This window comes from Saccopteryx bilineata, chromosome 2, assembly GCF_036850765.1.
Source record: "Saccopteryx bilineata isolate mSacBil1 chromosome 2, mSacBil1_pri_phased_curated, whole genome shotgun sequence".
Classification (NCBI taxonomy): domain Eukaryota; kingdom Metazoa; phylum Chordata; class Mammalia; order Chiroptera; family Emballonuridae; genus Saccopteryx; species Saccopteryx bilineata.
Window position 1 is genome coordinate 149,948,831 of NC_089491.1, and position 17,665 is coordinate 149,966,495.

Consider the following 17,665-nt stretch of genomic DNA (forward strand, 5'->3'; position numbering starts at 1 on the left):
AGCGCATTTATCTTTAAGATTCCTTAATGTGAAAATGTAAACGTTAATTGTCAAAGTTCAAAAGATTGCTTCCCAACCAGTTTAATTACCGTTTGCATAACTCAGCACAGCATAATCTAGTTTGATACGTGAAACCAACCAAAGGCAAAATGAATTAAGAGCATTACTCTTATTTCCACAGAACTAGGGCAGTTCACACTGTATTTAATTCATAGTTTGCTAAAGTTGGTTTGTGGATAATTCATGGGAAATGTGCTAACCAGATACCCAAAATACTAGCAGAAGGCTCAAAAAAGCCTATTCCTTTAGACCTTAAAAAAAAAGGGTAACAAATTGACTTTATTCCCATCTGTGAATGATGCGTAGCGTGAAGAGCTGCCCCGCGGAGCTTCGTTTTCCTCAGGAGCGCCGCCCCGGTTCTGTCGGGCGGGCGCGGGACTCCCCAGAGGCCCTCCCCACAGCCGGGCCCGGGACGCTAACGTTGCTTCCACCCCTAACCCTGAAAAAACCCTTAGGGGCTGTCTCCCCGCGCCGCCCCCCTTTCCGCCGGCTTTGTGTGCGTGTGAAATGTGCGGCACATTGCAGATGAACCCTAAACCCGGCGAGCCCAGTCTATTGTTCCCCGCGAGGAGCTGCCGGGGCGGTGTGGAGCCGGGTGCAGTGCCGCGGCCGGCCCTCGGGGGTCGCTGTGCCGTGCTGGCTGCCCAGCCGTGGCGGAGGCGCTGGCGGCGGCAGAAAGGAGGGCTGACCGGGAGAGAAGCGGCAGGGCGGCGCGCAGCGGCTCAGCTGCCGCCGGTGCCTTCTGCTCCGGGGCGGCCGAGGCCGCGCGTGAATGTATGCGAGGGCCTTGCGGAGCCGCGGCCGGAACACACGCTGTCACCTCGCTTTCCACAAACCACCACACAGACCTCCCCCTCCCCACCCCCAGCCCCGCCTGCCCCAGCCCCGCCGCCGCCGCCGCCCCCGAAACTCCCGGGCCTCCAGCCTCCCCGACCCCTCACCGTCGGCTCGCCATTCCCCTCGCTCGCTCGCTCGCGCGCGCCCGGCAGCAGCACCATGTTGAATCGCGTCCCCAGGCCGAGCCGCCAGAGCCGGCGGCGCTGAGAGGCGGGCGAGAGCCGGGCCGCGGGGAGGGAGGAAAGGAAGCGGTGGGGGCCGCGCTCGCCCCGCGACTTCGCGCGGATCTGGCAGTCGCTTGCCCCTCTAGTTTCGCTCCGATTTCTTTAAACTTTTTTAGAAATTCCCCTCCCTCCTTCCCTCCTCTCCCCCTGGCCTCCCGCTCCCTCTTTCCCCTCCTCCTCCTCCTCCTCCCCCTCCCTCCCTCCCTCCCTGCGCCGCCGCCGCCGCCGCCGCCGCCGCCGCCGCCGCCGCCGCCGCCACCGCCGGCCCATGACTGAGCCCCGCCGCCGCCGGCCGAGGAATGGGCTCCGGGCTCTGGTAGGAAGCGCAGGGAGCGGGGGGCGCTTTTAAAACACCGATCTGGGTTTTTTTAAAACCTCCTTTGAAAAAATAATGGCAAACTCGACGGGGAAGGCGCCTCCGGACGAGCGGAGAAAGGGACTTGCTTTCCTGGACGAGCTGCGGCAGTTCCACCACAGCAGAGGGTGAGAGCAGAACCGGGGGGGCAGCGCCGGGCGAGCCGGGGCGAACGGGGCTCTCCCGCCCGGGCCGGGCGCGGGGTCCCGGCTGACAAGTGCGGGGCTTTCTCTCTCTCCCGCAGGTCTCCTTTTAAAAAAATCCCTGCGGTGGGTGGGAAGGAACTGGATCTTCACGGTCTCTACACCAGAGTCACTACTTTAGGCGGATTCGCGAAGGTGAGTGGAAGTTTTAATTTGTATTTCCCTCTCGCTGGCCTCTTCCAAAAAGTCTCCTTTGACCCCGGAGTGGGCGCTCGGGGCCGGGGGGGTGGCCCGCGGGGGCAAAAGGCGTTCTTTTCGCTCGCAGCCGTTGGCACGGAGGCGGACGGCGGCGGGGCTGTTTTTGGCCTGGTGGCTCGCGTGCGCGCGGCGGGCGCGGGGCTCGGGCGGGCGGGCGGCCCGGCGCCGGCTCGCGCCCTGCCCGCTGCCCGGCCGGCCCGGCGGGGTCTGAGCGCCGCGGCGGGGCGTGCGGGCGTGCGGGGCGCCCGCCAAAGCCCCGCGCCCGCCCCGTGCCCGCGCCCTCTCGCTCGCGAGTCGGCTCTGCCGCCGCTGCCGCTCTAGCACAGGCGGAGACACAGAGACACACAGACTCTGAGAGCAGTTTTCGTGCAACTCAAAATTAGCGCGGGCAGGTTTAACATCGATAATCGGCTGCGAAATGATCCCGGCAGCCGGGGGCACAGCCTCGCCCCGTCGCCCTCGGTTTATATAGCTAACAAAAGAAACCGGGACCTGTCTCCAAATAGCCATCTTAGGCTTCAAGGCTAGGCAGAAGCTGTAGGCCTCAAAGAAGGGCCTATGGAGATGGATAGATCTGGGAGAGGGATCGGAATCGGCTCCGGCCCCCCCAGAACCTGCGGACGTCGCTGTCCGGAACAGTATTGATCCTTTTGAACTTTTTTTTTTTTTTTTTTTGGTGTAAACCGACCGCGTTGAGATTTAAAAGGGGGCGACAGAGGGACTTGCGATTGGTTATTGTCCGGGCTTCAAAAACAAAACAAACCCACCAGACCCCCCCCTCCCGCCCCCCAAACAAAACAAGTCCTATTAAATACAGGACTCTCGGGTGAAAACACACTGATTCGAGCAGTCCTTGCTCAGTAACTCTTACGGATCGATCCGAAACACCTATTGATGGCTGGGTAGCTACAGATCTCTGTAGAATGGGTATTTATTTCATAGTTAGGTTAGAGTTTCTTGGATTGTGCATTTTCAGACAAGCGTGGCTGTGTTTTTAACAGGTTTCTGAGAAGAATCAGTGGGGAGAAATTGTTGAAGAGTTCAACTTTCCCAGAAGTTGTTCTAACGCTGCCTTTGCTTTAAAACAGTATTACTTGCGGTGAGTAGTAGTGACTCTTGCACAGTATTTGGAAATAAAAGACTTATGGGGAGATTTGTTTTTAGCAAACACACACACACACACACACACACACACACCAACTTGCACACCAAGCAGTTTTCTGAACTTCTGTTAATTTCAGCCTGGGAACATTAAATATCCATGAAGTGAAGTTGGTGAAAGTTTTCCTCACCTATTTTAGGATTGTTTACATTTTTTATACTCGATCATTACAGGTGACACCGCCCCCCCATCTTGGTCTTGGTAAACATTCTTTGTGACATTGTTATTGATTGCTTGATATCCAAAGAGGTGCAGAAAGGTGATGCTTAGTAAAAGAGTTAAAATAGTTAATGAAACTTTGTGTCCCTTGGGAAATTTTTTTCTTTGTTTTGTAAACTCTTTTGTCTTTTTAAATCTGACTTTAAGATTCTTATAAAATGAAACCTCTTGTGTGAAACCGTGTTACTGAGTAGTTTTTCAGTAGAATACTTCTACATAGCCTTAGATGACTAGGATCGTTTTTAGAATAATTTTTAAAATAAATTTCAAGTTACTTAAAAACATTCAAAAGAATTATTGCATATTTAGGAAAATTAAAGATTCTATTGAAAGGAAATACTATGATTTGGATTTTTCTTTCATTCTTACCTTTATTTTGACTATTTATTTGATGAGTAAATTTCTTACTCAGTGGTATGTGAGAAGTTTAGATAATATATTTTGTGATCATCTTTATTTTTGTGACAAAGTTTTATTCCTAGGAATATTTTTATATTGTACTTTATTATAAGGTCATCTTTTATTTTTAATGTTTACTGCCCATTGAGGGTCCTTAATTGGTGGTGGTTATTTAGGACTAAAATATTGTTTATTATACTTACTACTTTTTAATAATGATATTATAGGATGGCCTTTTTAAAATAATGTGGCTTTTACATAATTTGAGTTTGGCATTTATCATTACTGCAAATGTGATATCCCAATGCAGATATTCTGTGTTATGTTTAGCATTCTGAAATAGAATTGTAGTAATTGCCCAGGCGTACTTCCTATTGGCTCTCATAGATTGACTGCAGGCTTGAAGCTAAAGAGTTCCCAAAACTGAATGGGTAGTTACTGAGATACACAGTATAGAACTTATTAAATATGTTATCTAAGGTGTGTGTGTGTGATCACGTGTGTTAGAGTACATTTTAAAATAAGGGACCAAAACAAAAATAAAAGTAAAACAAAATGTGGTAAGAAGTAGGTAATTTTATATTGATAGTGATACTTAGTTGCTCATTCCCTTTTATAATATTGAGAAGAATACTATTAATACATGTGCCAGTTTTCTGGTAATCAGTTTGAACCATTTGGATTTTAGACTGTTTAAAATACATATTTAAAGTTATGCCTGATACTTACTGGTTTGACTGATTGATTTTTTGATTGCTTGATTGAAATTTAATACCCATAAGGTACTGTGTGATATATATGGTTCATGAGATAGATGTGTGCTTTTCTGAAGAATTTACATTCATCCTAACAGGGTTTCAGTATAATCAATTAAATGGCTAGGCTTCCAATTTTTTGCAAGTTACATAAATACTGTTTTTCCAGTTTTGATTTGTATCTTGAGATCCTATCATCCACTGATTGTATTTCTAGGTACTATTTTTAACTATATAGTTTCAAGGTTGTAACTTTTTACATTGTTCTCAGATCAATTTGAGCACTATACTCTTATTAGAAGCTGTTTTTTGATCTATGTCTTTAGCTAAACTTGTTTTTCCTCCATATGTTTTTCTCCATGTTTGTTTTTGTGGGATTGTAGCTAGGCTACTGGAAAAAAAAAGTTGAGCATTTGTTTTGGAAAATAAAACCATGAGAAGATTTGTGTGGCTTCTAAAGAAATACAAATATATGTATACGCTGTCAAAAATTGGGTACTACCAACCTTGAAGGATTTTTCTCATAGTGGAGTAATATTGCATAGTTAGAGGACATATATGATGCTGGGTTTTATACCTTCCTCTGAAAAATCGTGACTGGCAGGACACCAAGCTTTCACAGTGATTCTGTTAACCATAAGAGTGCCTCTTCATAGTAAGAAATAGTAATCAAGTGACTTTATAAGTTACCTCGTTCATATATTAAATTGAATATCATGGTTTCTGATAGCAGATAATGTGTTTTATAAATCATAGGTGGAATAATTACCTTAATATGAACTGCTTTTTCATTTGACCTATTATAAGACTGTCCTTATATGTGGTAGTTCTCATTTACTCTACAAGATTACAGAACTGACATTGCTCTGTAATTGTATTAATTGGATGGTTGTTAGCTTAGTATTTTTATCATATATCCTCATGATATTACAGACATTTCAATAAATAAGAGCAAACTCGTGTGCTGGGCGTGTATATTTTCTAACATTTTTAGGTTTATTTTGATATAAACGTAGACAGTTATTAGAGACCTGAGTTTAGTGGTCTGCCAAAAATTAGCTTGATTGTATCAAACACGTATCTGTTCAGTTCTAGACTGCCTGCAAAGATTCCTCCAAGTCTAAAATTGAAAATGCAATTGATTGTTTCAAGATTGGAATTTAGTATTTTTAAATGTCCTTACTGATGATGTGTAAAAGTACTCTGTTTGAGAATTGTATATTAATCATCTGTGATGTCCATATATTTTGTTTGCATTTAGTTCTTTCTTGGCACATAAACCGCAATATATTCCCTAAATGCTTATTATTAGATTATCCCTAAAGTATAAAAGGATAAGGTATAATTTTACACATTTCATAAATGAAGAAATTAAAGTACCAAAAAAAAAAAATCAGAATGGCTTTAGTGGCATTTGTTAATTGGACAAAAAAGTTGTATTCCTGACATGTGTTTGCAATGTTTAATCTATTATGAGTTCAGTTTGCTAGTAACAAGTGATTTTTAAAAATTAAAATATAATTGGAAATTACATTTGGTTAAATTTTGCCCAAGTTTATACCCATTGTGCTCCTTATTTACTCTGTGAGGTGGGTTTTTTTAACCCCATTGTCATGCTAAGATTGGGGGCGAAATTATTACTCTTATTTCCATTAAGAATTTGAAGTCTTGGTGTGAAGATTTAGGTAAATATTTTAAATACTTGAATAATTTCGTTTAACTTACTGACTTCAGTAGTACAGCTAGAGTTAAGGGTAACTTGATGTTTCCATTATAAAACTTGATTTTTTGGAAAGGAAGTGAAATATCTTAGACAGGAAAAATTTCCTGTACAAATTATATGTTACCGGTTTTCTTATATTACATGATTTCTTTACATGTACCTACCTTTAGAATAGTCAGGAACTTAATTGTAGAGTTTCACCCACCGTAGTGAATTTTCAGTTGCATTGTGAATTTATTCTATTTCCCTTCATTGATAAAACCCTCCCTAAATAATACCAATAGAGAATGGATAAACTCATATGTTCTGTAGTTACAGTCCACTATGTAGATCATTTCTTTTAAGAGAAAGCCTTTTATGAATTACTTGAGGTTCAGTGAAAGAATGCTTCAAAACTGTAATAAATATGAAAATAAAGTAATACCTTGAATTTGTGAACTGCTAAACATAATTGATAACTAGAGATTGCTCTCCCTTTTCAAGGAAGGAAAATAAAAGTAATATGGAGACTGGAAGAACAACTGTATCTAAATAAATTATTCATGTATGCATTTTAAATAATAATTTTAAATTGTATTCTTTCATTTTTAACAAACCTGATTTTGACATCTTCTGATATTGTTACATTTTAAAGGACATGCAGATTTGTTAAAAAGGAGAGTAGAAAGTTCAAAGACTGATCAGAGCTCAGCTAGGTTAGTGTTGTGTCTGACAAGCCATATTTTAAGCAGCTTAAATTTGCCCCAAAGTGGAAATAAATCTAACTTTTTTCGAGATAGATAACTTATTGAAGATAAAAATTTCACTGAGGATTCAAATTAAAAACTCTAACTCTCAAAAATGTTTATATGCATTTTTGCATTTAAGTTTTTTGTCTCAGATGTTAACTAAAAATGTTGTACTAAATAAGAGTAGTCTTTTATAATCCTACCTCTTCTCTGTTGTGGAGTCAATATTTCCATGGTTGGTTGTGTGTAAAACCCACTTTAACCCTGCTAGAAAAGTTTATCTCTTCTGTTGATCTTTTATATTCCTGAAGTAAATAATATTGGAAGTTGAAAGGGAAGGAAAAACAACATTTTAATTCATTGGAATTTAGGTGTATTAGTTAGCAAGCAAGCACTCAATCTATATTTTTAGATAAAATATTTGGAGTATTTATTATTATTTGGTGAAGGCTGCTTGTTGAGCATTTTCCAGAGTGGCATAGACCCTATTAAAGTTTACTGGTAAAAATAGGGTTAGTCAGAATTGGGAATTAGAGAGACTTCTGGGGCATGGGATTCTCTGTCTCTGCTCCTTTGATTTGCCACCGCCATCATAACCACTCTCTTGTTATTCAGGAGCAATTAGAGTAGAAATTCCCAAATTGTGTTGTGTTAAAAACTTATTTTCCTGAAATATCAATATGTTTCCTTGAAAAAGGGTCAAATGAATTTGAGTAATAAAGCTAAACTTTGTTACTGTATTGTAGGACTTTTTTGAGACTTGAGTCTAATAATGTGCATTGTGGAAGTGTAGCCAATTTGGAAAAACACTGGTTATTACTTCCCATCCCCTAACCACAGTAAGTGATGTTGCCCAGACACCCACCACACCTCACAAGGGTGTGGCATGAAACCCCATGTTTGAAGAACACCTACTAAATTCTGTGGAGCACAATTTGGGAAACATTTTTTCTACTGTTTAAATTACAATGTGTGTGACAAAGACATATGTGACCATGAGAAAGATTTTTCAGTCTTAGGCAGTGGTTCATATGTTGGCATGATAGTCTTTAGGGCAAAACAATTTACAATTAATTTTATTTGATTGGTTAGTTCTCTTTTAACTTAAGATTTATTTGAACCAGCAGCACCCAAAAGGCAAGTAGTTGTCTTTATTTCCCCTGTTGTCTATCATTCTAACTAGAGGCTTCTTTTTTTAACAAACTATTTATATTTAAAATTTTGTTTTTTATACTTTTCTAACAAGCCTTTCTAAAGAATTGTAGCAGAATCATTGATCACATTGTTTTAGAACTTTGTATTTTGGAATAGTAATTTTGAAATAACATGATAGTGATAGTCTTGCTAAAAACTTATATTACCTCATTCAGTTCTACAACTTAGAAAACCGAGAAGTCCTATCATGAATTTTGGTATCAGGGAAAACTGTTCAGAAATAGATAGTGGTTCAAGGACCAAACTTACTATAGTTAAAAATGGAAATGTTAGGATTAAAGATTATCTTCAGATATTTTACAACCTGAAATTGTAAGCATTTTTAGGAAAAGTAAAAGTATTGGCTTTTTAAAATTGAATTTATTTGAGTAACGTTGGTTAACAAAATTATACAGATTTCAGGTGCACAATTCTACAACATATTTTATGTAAAAATATTGGCTTTTGAATTTAAAATAAATGTAAATAACATGTTTAGTTCTGTTATCCATAGTAGAGGCAAGGAAACAGATTGATTCTCTATTTAGATATATACAAAATACATATATGCTGATTGATGCTGGTGTTGGTTACCTATCATAAAATTTCTTTATTTTATTTTTTGAGAGAGAGAGACAGACAGGGACAGACTGACAGGAAGGGAGAGATGAGAAGCATCAACTCATAGTTGCGGCACCTTAGTTGTTCATTGATTGCTTCTCAAACGTGCCTGGACTGGGGGGCTCCAGCCACACCAATGATCCCTTGCTCAAGCCAGCTTCCTTGGGCTTCAAGCCAGCGACCATGGGGTCATGTCTGTGATCCCACACTCAAGCTGGCAGGCAACCCTGCGTTCAAGCTGGATGAGCCTGCACTCAAGCTGACAACCTCGGGATTTTGAACCTGGATCCTCAGCATCCCAGGTCGACACTCTATCAGTTGTGCCACTGCTGGTCAGGCTATCATAAAATTTATTAATACATTTAGTTAGTAAGTAAAACTTTGGGGGTATCTGGAATAAAGAGGTGGTTTAAAATAAATTGTCACTCTCAGTACCATTCAAATTACCTATGAATTTCATTAAGCTTTCCGAGAATCATGTTATTAAAATAGAGTCTAACATATATTTTTCTGTTTCAAAACAAATAAATTTAACTTGTGCTTGGATACTTTTTGCATATTTGTTATGTTGTAAGTTGGAAATTAATGCCTTTCTACAAGATATATACCCTGTTGACCAAGTATATTATAATAACCTAGCACTAGAACTTAATCTTGGTGATATCTGGGAATAGCTTTCACATTTTGTTTGAATTCTTGGCCAAAAATGCTAGGTCCATCGTTCTATTAATACCCAAGTCAATGTTGGCAGGGTCCTCCCATCTTACTGAAAAAGAACTTTGAATGGGGCTGAATCTGTTGTTTTGGCTGTTTTATTTCATTGGTTTTTTGTTTGTTTTGTTTTGCCTGTGAAAGTATTTTGTCAATATTAACATCTAAAATGAGTTGGTTTTTATTTTTCTTCCCCCCCTTTTTTATTGAATTTATTGGGGTGACACTGGTTGACAAAATTATATAGGTTTCAGGTGCTCAATTCTACAACACATCATCTGTACACTGTTGTTCATCACCCCAAATTAGTTCTTTTTTTTTTTTTTTTTTTTTTTTTTGTATTTTTCTGAAGTTGGAAACAGGGAGGCAGTCAGACAGACTTCCACATGCACCTGACTGGGATCCACCTGGCACACCCACCAGGGGGTGATGCTCTGCCCATCTGGGGCGTCACTCTGTTGCAACCAGAGCCATTCTAGTGCCTGAGGCAGAGGCCGCAGAGCCATCCTCAGCGCCTGGGCCAACTTTGCTCCAATGGAGCCTTGGCTGCGGGAGGGGAAGAGAGAGAGAGGAAGGAGAGGGGGAGGGGTGGAGAAGCAGATGGATGCTTCTCCTGTGTGCTCTGGCCGGGAATCGAACCCAGGACTCCTGCATGCCAGGCCGACTCTCTACCACTGAGCCAACCTGTCAGGGCCCCAAATTAATTCTTAATGGTCCTCTTGCCTTTTTCCATCATACTGTTGATTTGTTGAGGTAATGGGGTCGTTTTGTCCTTTAGAATGTCCCAAATTCTGGATTTAGTTGATCCTTTCCTTCTAGTGTCAGTTAACCTGTTCATCTATCCTTAGTATTTATTTCCTGAAAATTGATAGTTAGATCTAAAGGTTGATAACATTCAAGTTGAATTTTAGGCATAGGTAATAGGTAGTGCTGTGTTCTTCAGATCATGAGGCTTAGTTGTCCTGCTATAGTGCAAAGATTGTTCATTGGTTTTAGATATTAATAGTCTGAAACTTTGTATTTTTTAAAAAATGAGCCCCACGTGATTCTTAAGTATGCTGAAGTTTGAGAACAGGTGAACTAAGTATTGTCATGATACCAATTTAGTTGCTGAGATAACTAGTTTAACTTGGCATCAACATGTTGGCTGTGGCTACATCCAGAACAAAACCTCTAGGTGACATCTGGTCTAGGGCACCTGCTCAAGCTGCACCTGTCATCTCTAAGCAAAGCCTAGACACACCCTACACTTTGTGCTCTAGAGACAGTAACAAGGGCTTAACTTCAATTCAGGGGAGAAGAGGGGTAAATGAAGCTACTAATTTGAACTTTTTATTACTGTATTTGTATTATTTGGATTTTTAAAAATTATTTTAAAATAAGTTTTCCTTAATATCTAGGATCTTTCTTTTCCTATATTGTACTTTATAATATTCTCTGCAAGTGGGATAGCATTTATTTTATTGAATTTACTGAAGGCTTTTATTTTCTATGTGAAGATTTTGCTGATCTATCCTAGTAATGTTTAGGGGAAATTAACTTGTATAAATGTCTATAAAAATAACTACTAACAATAGCCTGTTTTATTTAATGCACTTTGTTTTCATTTTTAAACCATTTTCATATGTGAAATTTTGTTTTTATTTCAAATTTCAGAAGTAATTGCTGTTATTTAATCTCAGAAAAATAACTTAGTAATAAATAGAAAAAAATTACACTGCTGAAACTTTTCTTTTAAAGCATATGAATTACTTCTTTAAAAAAGCTGTTTTTAAGAAAATAAAAATAAAAAAGCTGTTGTAAGTTATATCCAATTCTCAATCTTAAGTGTCCATCATAATTGCCAGATAGGAAAGTATATTGTACATCTTTTAAGGCCACAATTTCTCCCCTTCAACTTTCCAGAGAGAGAGTCAGAGAGAGGGATAGGTAGGGACAGACAGACAGGAACAGGGAGAGAAGAGAAGCATCAATCATCAGTTTTTTGTTGAGACATCTTAGTTGTTCATTGATTGCTTTCTCATATGTGCCTTGACCAAGGGCCTTCAGCAGACCAAGCTACCCCTCGCTTGAGCCAGCGACCCTGGGTCCAAGCTGGTGATCCTTGCTCAAACCAGATGAGCCCACGCTCAAGCTGGTGACCTTGAGGTCTTGAATCTGGGTCCTCTGCATCCCAGTCTGACTCTCTATCCACTGTGCCACCACTTGGTCAGGCAGACCTATTTTATTACCTTTTACAAAGATTGTCTTATACATAATTCTCCATTACCCATGGTCGTTAAGTATCTTCAGATATTAGTTCATGTTTTAGGCACATTTACCTTTTGTTTATATTAGAAAATTATTATTTTTTATTTCCATATAATGGGGCAACTAGAATGTTACTTTTATGAAGCAATACTTGAATAAAGTTATATAAGAATCCATTCTTTGAATACACATCTTACTGTGAAATATGGAAAATATGTCATTTTTTTTAGTGTTTACTGTTAAAATTGGTAAATTCTTACAGTGTTGATGATCAGTTGCTATGTGCACATAGACAGTATTTATTATATAACCATGACATACACGTCTTTCATAGTTTTTGTTCATTTGTTTTTTTCCGAAGTTAGAAGCGGGGAGGCAGTCAGAGTCCTGCATGCACTGGACCAGGATCCACCCAGCATGCCTACCAGGGGGCAATGCTCCATTGCAGCCGGAGCCATTCTAGTGCCTGAAGTAGAGGCCATGGAGCCATCCTCAGCCCCCCGGGCAAACTTTGTTCTAGTGGAGCCTTGGCTGCAGGAGGGGAAGAGAGAAATAGGAAGGAGAGGGGGGAGTGGGGAGAAGCAGGTGGGTGCTTCTCCTGTGTGCCCTGGCCAGGAATCAAGCCTGGGACATCCATACACGCCCAGCCAATGCTCTACCGCTGAGCCAACCGGCCAGGGCCTTGCATAGTTTAAAATGAAATTTTATTTTAAATAAGTAAAATTAATTTAAACATACATGTAGTCAATGGCAACATTCTTTTAAAACAAAACAAAGAACAGATTATAACTTAGGTTATAATGTATGCAGAAAATATATAAACTGTAGTTCTTTAGAGGATGGGGATGAATTTATTTTTTTTAAATATCCCATTGATTTGAGAGAGAAGGAGGGAGAGGAAGGGGGGGAGAGGAAGAGAAAATTCAATTTGTTGTTTCATTTAGTTGTTCAATTTAGTTATGTACTCAGTGATTGCTTCTGGTAGGTACTCTGACTGGGGATTGAACCCATGACCTCTAGTGTACCCGGTCAGTACTTTATCAGAGCCACCGCTAGCTAGGGCTGAGAGTTGGGGCTGAGTTTAAATTTGTCAGTAATAATGCTCAGGATAATCACACTTTCCATAATGGTTTATAGATTAAGTGAATTTTCTGTGTACTTGAGTACAGATCTGACCACTTAGTGCTTCATAAACAGTAGTTAGTACCTTAGCAGGCTGTACCTGCAAGTGCACTCACAAGTAGTAGGTCAAGAGTGCTTCAGTGATTTGGTATAATCTTTTTAGTTTACACCATTAAAAACTCAAACTTCTGAATTGCTGAGTAGTTTTTCCAGGTAGCTCCATATCACAATGTGTTAATTTAATCTAGTAGTAAAAATTTGTTTGAGAAAAATGGTAAACCATTTTTTCTTGCCATGTTTTTTATAAATTACTGTCATTTTGCTATCTGTATAAGTGTTATTAGTCTTTAATCCTTTGATATCATTATAGATTAATGCCCTTTACTTGGAAATATAAGTGTTCAGCACCTTAGAATGAAAACATTCTCTTTCTTATGTGACAATATAGTATCAAATTTAGAAAACATATCAAATTTAGAAAACTTAACATGGATATAATTGTATTATATAATAATATACAGAACTTATTCAAATTTTACCAGTTGTCCCAAAGATGTCTTTTTAGCTATCATATACACCTGCCCAATCCATGATCTTATACTATATATCTTTAGTTCTTGAGCCTGTCATGATACTATCATTTTTTTGCAGTATAGGCCAACTGTATTACAAAATTTGGATTTGTCAGATGTTTTTTATCAGATTAGATTTAGGTTAAGTGTTTTTGGAAGGTGTGTGATGTCACTTTGTCTCGTTACTACTGATAACTTTGGTTAAGGTGGTATCCTCCCTGGTTTTTCTACCATGAAGTTTCTATTTTCTCCTTTATAATTAATAAGTAACCTATGGGGACATACTTTGAGACCATGGAAATTTTTTTTTTTCCTTATAAGAGAGAGGAAGGGAGAGAGATGAGAAGCATCAACTTGTAGTTGTGACACTTTAGTTGTTCATTGATTGCTTTTTCATACATACTTCGATGTGGAGGGGGGGGCGCTGTAGCTGAGACAGTGACCCCTTGCTCAAGCCAGCGACCTTGGGCTTCAAGCCAGCAACCATGAGATCATATCTATAATCCCACGCTCAAGTTGGCAACCCCATGCACAAGCTGGTGAGCCCACACTCAAGCAGGCAACCTTGGGGTTTTGAACCTGGGACCTTAGCTCTATCCATTGTGCCACCACCAGTCAGGCACAAAATAGTGTTCAATGCAAACTGTAATAATAAAAAAGTGATTGTCCATCAGACTTTTACCCAATTTTTAACATCGATTGATGATTCTTGCCTGAATCAATTATAAAGGATGTACAATTTCCTAACTCTGTTATTCCTTCTATGTTTATTAGTTAGCAGACTATGATAAGAAAAGTATTTTTATTCCTACTTGATTTTTATTTTATACGATGGGTTAAAATCCATTATGTTATGTATTTTGCATTATGTTATTAAATTTGGCCAGTAGGAGTCCTTTCAAGATGGCTTCTGTGCCTTCTTAACCTGTTCCCATTATTTTTGAGCTCTTTCTTGCTTTCTGACAAGATAAAATCTTCCAGGGTCAAGTTTTGCTTATCCAGCTCTCTAGCATCAGCTGTTTCTCCAAGTTCTGATTATTTTTAATGTGGAATGGTATATAGAAACCGTGATCTTGGTAGTGGTATGCTCATTGTTACTGGGTTATCTTTTCTTTCCAGCTCTTTTAGAGGACAGAGCTAGAAAGTTTATTTTTAAATGTAAATATACATATTGAAAGTCATAAGGTTGTACTGATATCCCAAATTATTAGACTATACTTGTTTCTTTCTGTCTTTTTCCAGTCCGTGTATTTCCCTTTACCTGCATTGAGAATCCTAGTTTGCAGTAAATTTACTCATCTTGTAAGTTCTTATACATAGATAGAGAATACTTTTAGAATTGTTATACCCATACCACAACAAAGAACAAACGTGCCAAGTAGAGCTAAATATTTGTTTGTAGTTCTTTTTGTGTTTATACTGAAGCTATAGCATCAGTAAAGTATTAAAAAATTCACAGTGAACTGGATTCTTTTTTTTCTGGGTATTATTATTTAAAATTCAGTAAAATTCATATTTTTCCATTTGTATTCAGTTTTATGTTCTTCCCCATTCTTATTTCTTTATTTATGAATATGTAAAACATTTAATATGACTCCAAAATTAGAATTTAAGAGAAGATATACTTGGAGGTTATCTGCTTCCCTCCTCTTTCTTTTCTACACTGTTTCCGCCCACGCTTTGTTGGTAACCAATTTCTTTAACTTCTGATTACCCTTCCTGTGTTTTTCTTCTTTCTTTTTTCTTTTTACAAAAATAAGGAAATGCATATATGCATTCTTAGTTGCCCTTTTTAAAATGAATGTATACAATTTTTTTTGTATTTTGCCCTTTTTTAGAAGCTTAATATATCTTGAATATTACCTGAAATAAATTGAAAAAACTTTATTTTTTTTTTACACCTGCATAGTATTTTGTTGTGTGGATATATCTCAGTTTATTTAACTACTCTCCTGTAAAATGACAGAGTGTTTCCAATATTTTATAATAGTAAATAATGCCATATGAGTAATCTTTTGCAAATCTGGTAACCTTATGCAGACCTATTTTTCAATTTTTGGGAGATGTGTCATCAGAATAAATTACTAAGGTGGGATTCATATAGTAATCAAGCATAATGCATATGTAGTTTTATGAAATATTGCCCAGTTCACTTTGTAGTCGAGAACTATATTTTATTTCCACAAGCAGTATATGAAAGTGCCTGTTTCCCACAGCTTTGTCAAGTGTTGTCTAGTTTTTTAAGTTTTATCAGTCTTGGGGATTAAGAAATGGTATCTCACTATATTTTAATTATTGTAGTTTTATATAGCATGTTTTAATACATATTTGGTAGCACCATTTCCATCTTATAGTTCTTTTTTCTTTTTTATAAGGTTTTATTAGCTATTCTTTTATGTTTGTTTTTCTCTGTGATCTTTAATGTTCTAGTTGTACAAAAACACTTTTTTATGGGAATAACATTAAATTTATAGAATACCTTAATACATCGTGATGTTACTGAGTTGACCTACCCAAGAACAGTGAAGGTCTTTCTATTCAAATCTTTTTGTGTCAGTCAGGACTCTGAAATTTTCCTTTTATAGAGTGTGAATATTTCTTAAGTGTATCCTTAAGTATATTAGGTTTTTCTTGCTATTGTTTTTTTGTTTGTTTGTTTGTTTGTTTGTTTTTTACAGAGACAGAGAGAGAGTCAGAGAGAGGGATAGATAGGGACAGACAGACAGGAACAGAGAGAGATGAGAAGCATCAATCATTAGTTTTTCGTTGCGACACCTTAGTTGTTCATTGATTGCTTTCTCATATGTGCTTTGCCCATGAGGCTACGGCAGACTGAGTAACCTCTTGCTTGAGCCAGCGACCTTGAGTCCAAGGGTCCAAGCTGGTGAGCTTGCTGGCGACCTTGGGAGTCTCGAACCTGGGTCCTCTGTATCCCAGTCTGACGCTCTGTCTACTGTGCCACCACCTGGTCAGGCTTTCTGCTTTTTTTTTTTTTTTTTTTTTTTTTTTTTTTACAGAGAGAGGGATAGACAGTGACAGACAGGAATGGAGAGATGAGAAGCATCAATCATTAGTTTTTCGTTGCGGGTTGCAACACCTTAGTTGTTCATTAATTGCTTTCTCATATGTGCCTTGACCGCGGGCCTTCAGCAGACCGAGTAACCCCTTGCTCAAGCCAGCAACCTTGGGCTCAAGCTGGTGAGCTTTTGTTCAAACCAGATGAGCCTGCGCTCAAGCTGGTGACCTCGGGGTCTCGAACCTGGGTCTTCCGCATCCCAGTCGGACGCTCTATCCACTGCGCCACCGCCTGGTCAGGCCTTTCTGCTATTCTTAATGTAGTTCTCTCTTCCATTATATCTTCAAATTGGTTATCATTTATTTACATGAAAGATTGACTTTTAATATTATAATCTGCCTTAACTATTTTTATCATTGATTTTTTAAAAATTTAGACATACTAGCATGTCATGTGCACATAAGGATAGTTTAACTTCTTTTCTAAATTTTGTGCCTTTAATTATTATTCTTTTGTCATTGTATTGGCCAGTGTTTAATAGTTGACAAGATAAGGGCATATTTTCCTTGCCTTGTTGCTGACCTTGTTTGATATATCCAACATTTCCTCATTGAGTAAGATACTGCCTGCAGTGTGTTTTTGATACAGTCTTAATTCTATATATTTTACTAATACAGTTGTTTCTATATCTGTTTATTTGATGAACAATATTTTTGGACTTAGGAATCAGATTTAGTGATATTTTCATATGTTTTGTCTAATATCATTTGGTTTTAATTTTTAAGATCTGTAATTTATCATCTGTATTCAAGAGGGCAGTTATATCAAATGTAAAAATTGTTAAATCTCATTTTGTGGCTTATATTTGAATATATTTCTCATGTTTTAGAAATTTAACATAGAAATAAAATCAGCTAAAGTGCTAAAAGTTTTGGAGGAAAATTATCTTTCTTATTCTATCTATATCCATTAAACAGTCTTACCATTTTATTCTTTGCTGGCCATTGTATCACTTGTCATATAGAAACAAGGCAATAATTACATTCATTGCTTGATTTTTATATTAAGACTAGTATAAACTATGACTTGATCATTCCTTGATTTTTTTTATGCTCTCAAGGTGAGAAGCAATTATTTTAGTTTAAAAGTCTTCTTTATAGATTATCCACGCTGTGAAAATGAAAAGTAAACTTATGCTTAGTTACATATCAGATACTTAGCATATCAGAAATCTTATATGCTTGTTTGTGTGAATCCATTTAAATCCGTTTTCATTAAATTAAATGTGTTGTTTTTACATTGTTTATTTGATCCTC

General features: G+C 38.4%; 1 protein-coding gene across 1 annotated transcript in view; it reads left to right on the forward strand.

Moving 5' to 3' along the window:
- Positions 1-1,386: 1,386 nt before the first annotated feature.
- The window catches only part of ARID2 (AT-rich interaction domain 2), a 221,729-nt gene continuing 205,450 nt past the window's right edge, over positions 1,387-17,665 (forward strand). The window contains exons 1-3 of the mRNA XM_066258170.1: positions 1,387-1,604; positions 1,721-1,814; positions 2,879-2,976. Coding sequence (XP_066114267.1) covers positions 1,513-1,604; positions 1,721-1,814; positions 2,879-2,976 — 284 coding nt within the window. The 5' untranslated portion in view covers positions 1,387-1,512. The remainder of the gene's footprint in view (positions 1,605-1,720; positions 1,815-2,878; positions 2,977-17,665) is intronic.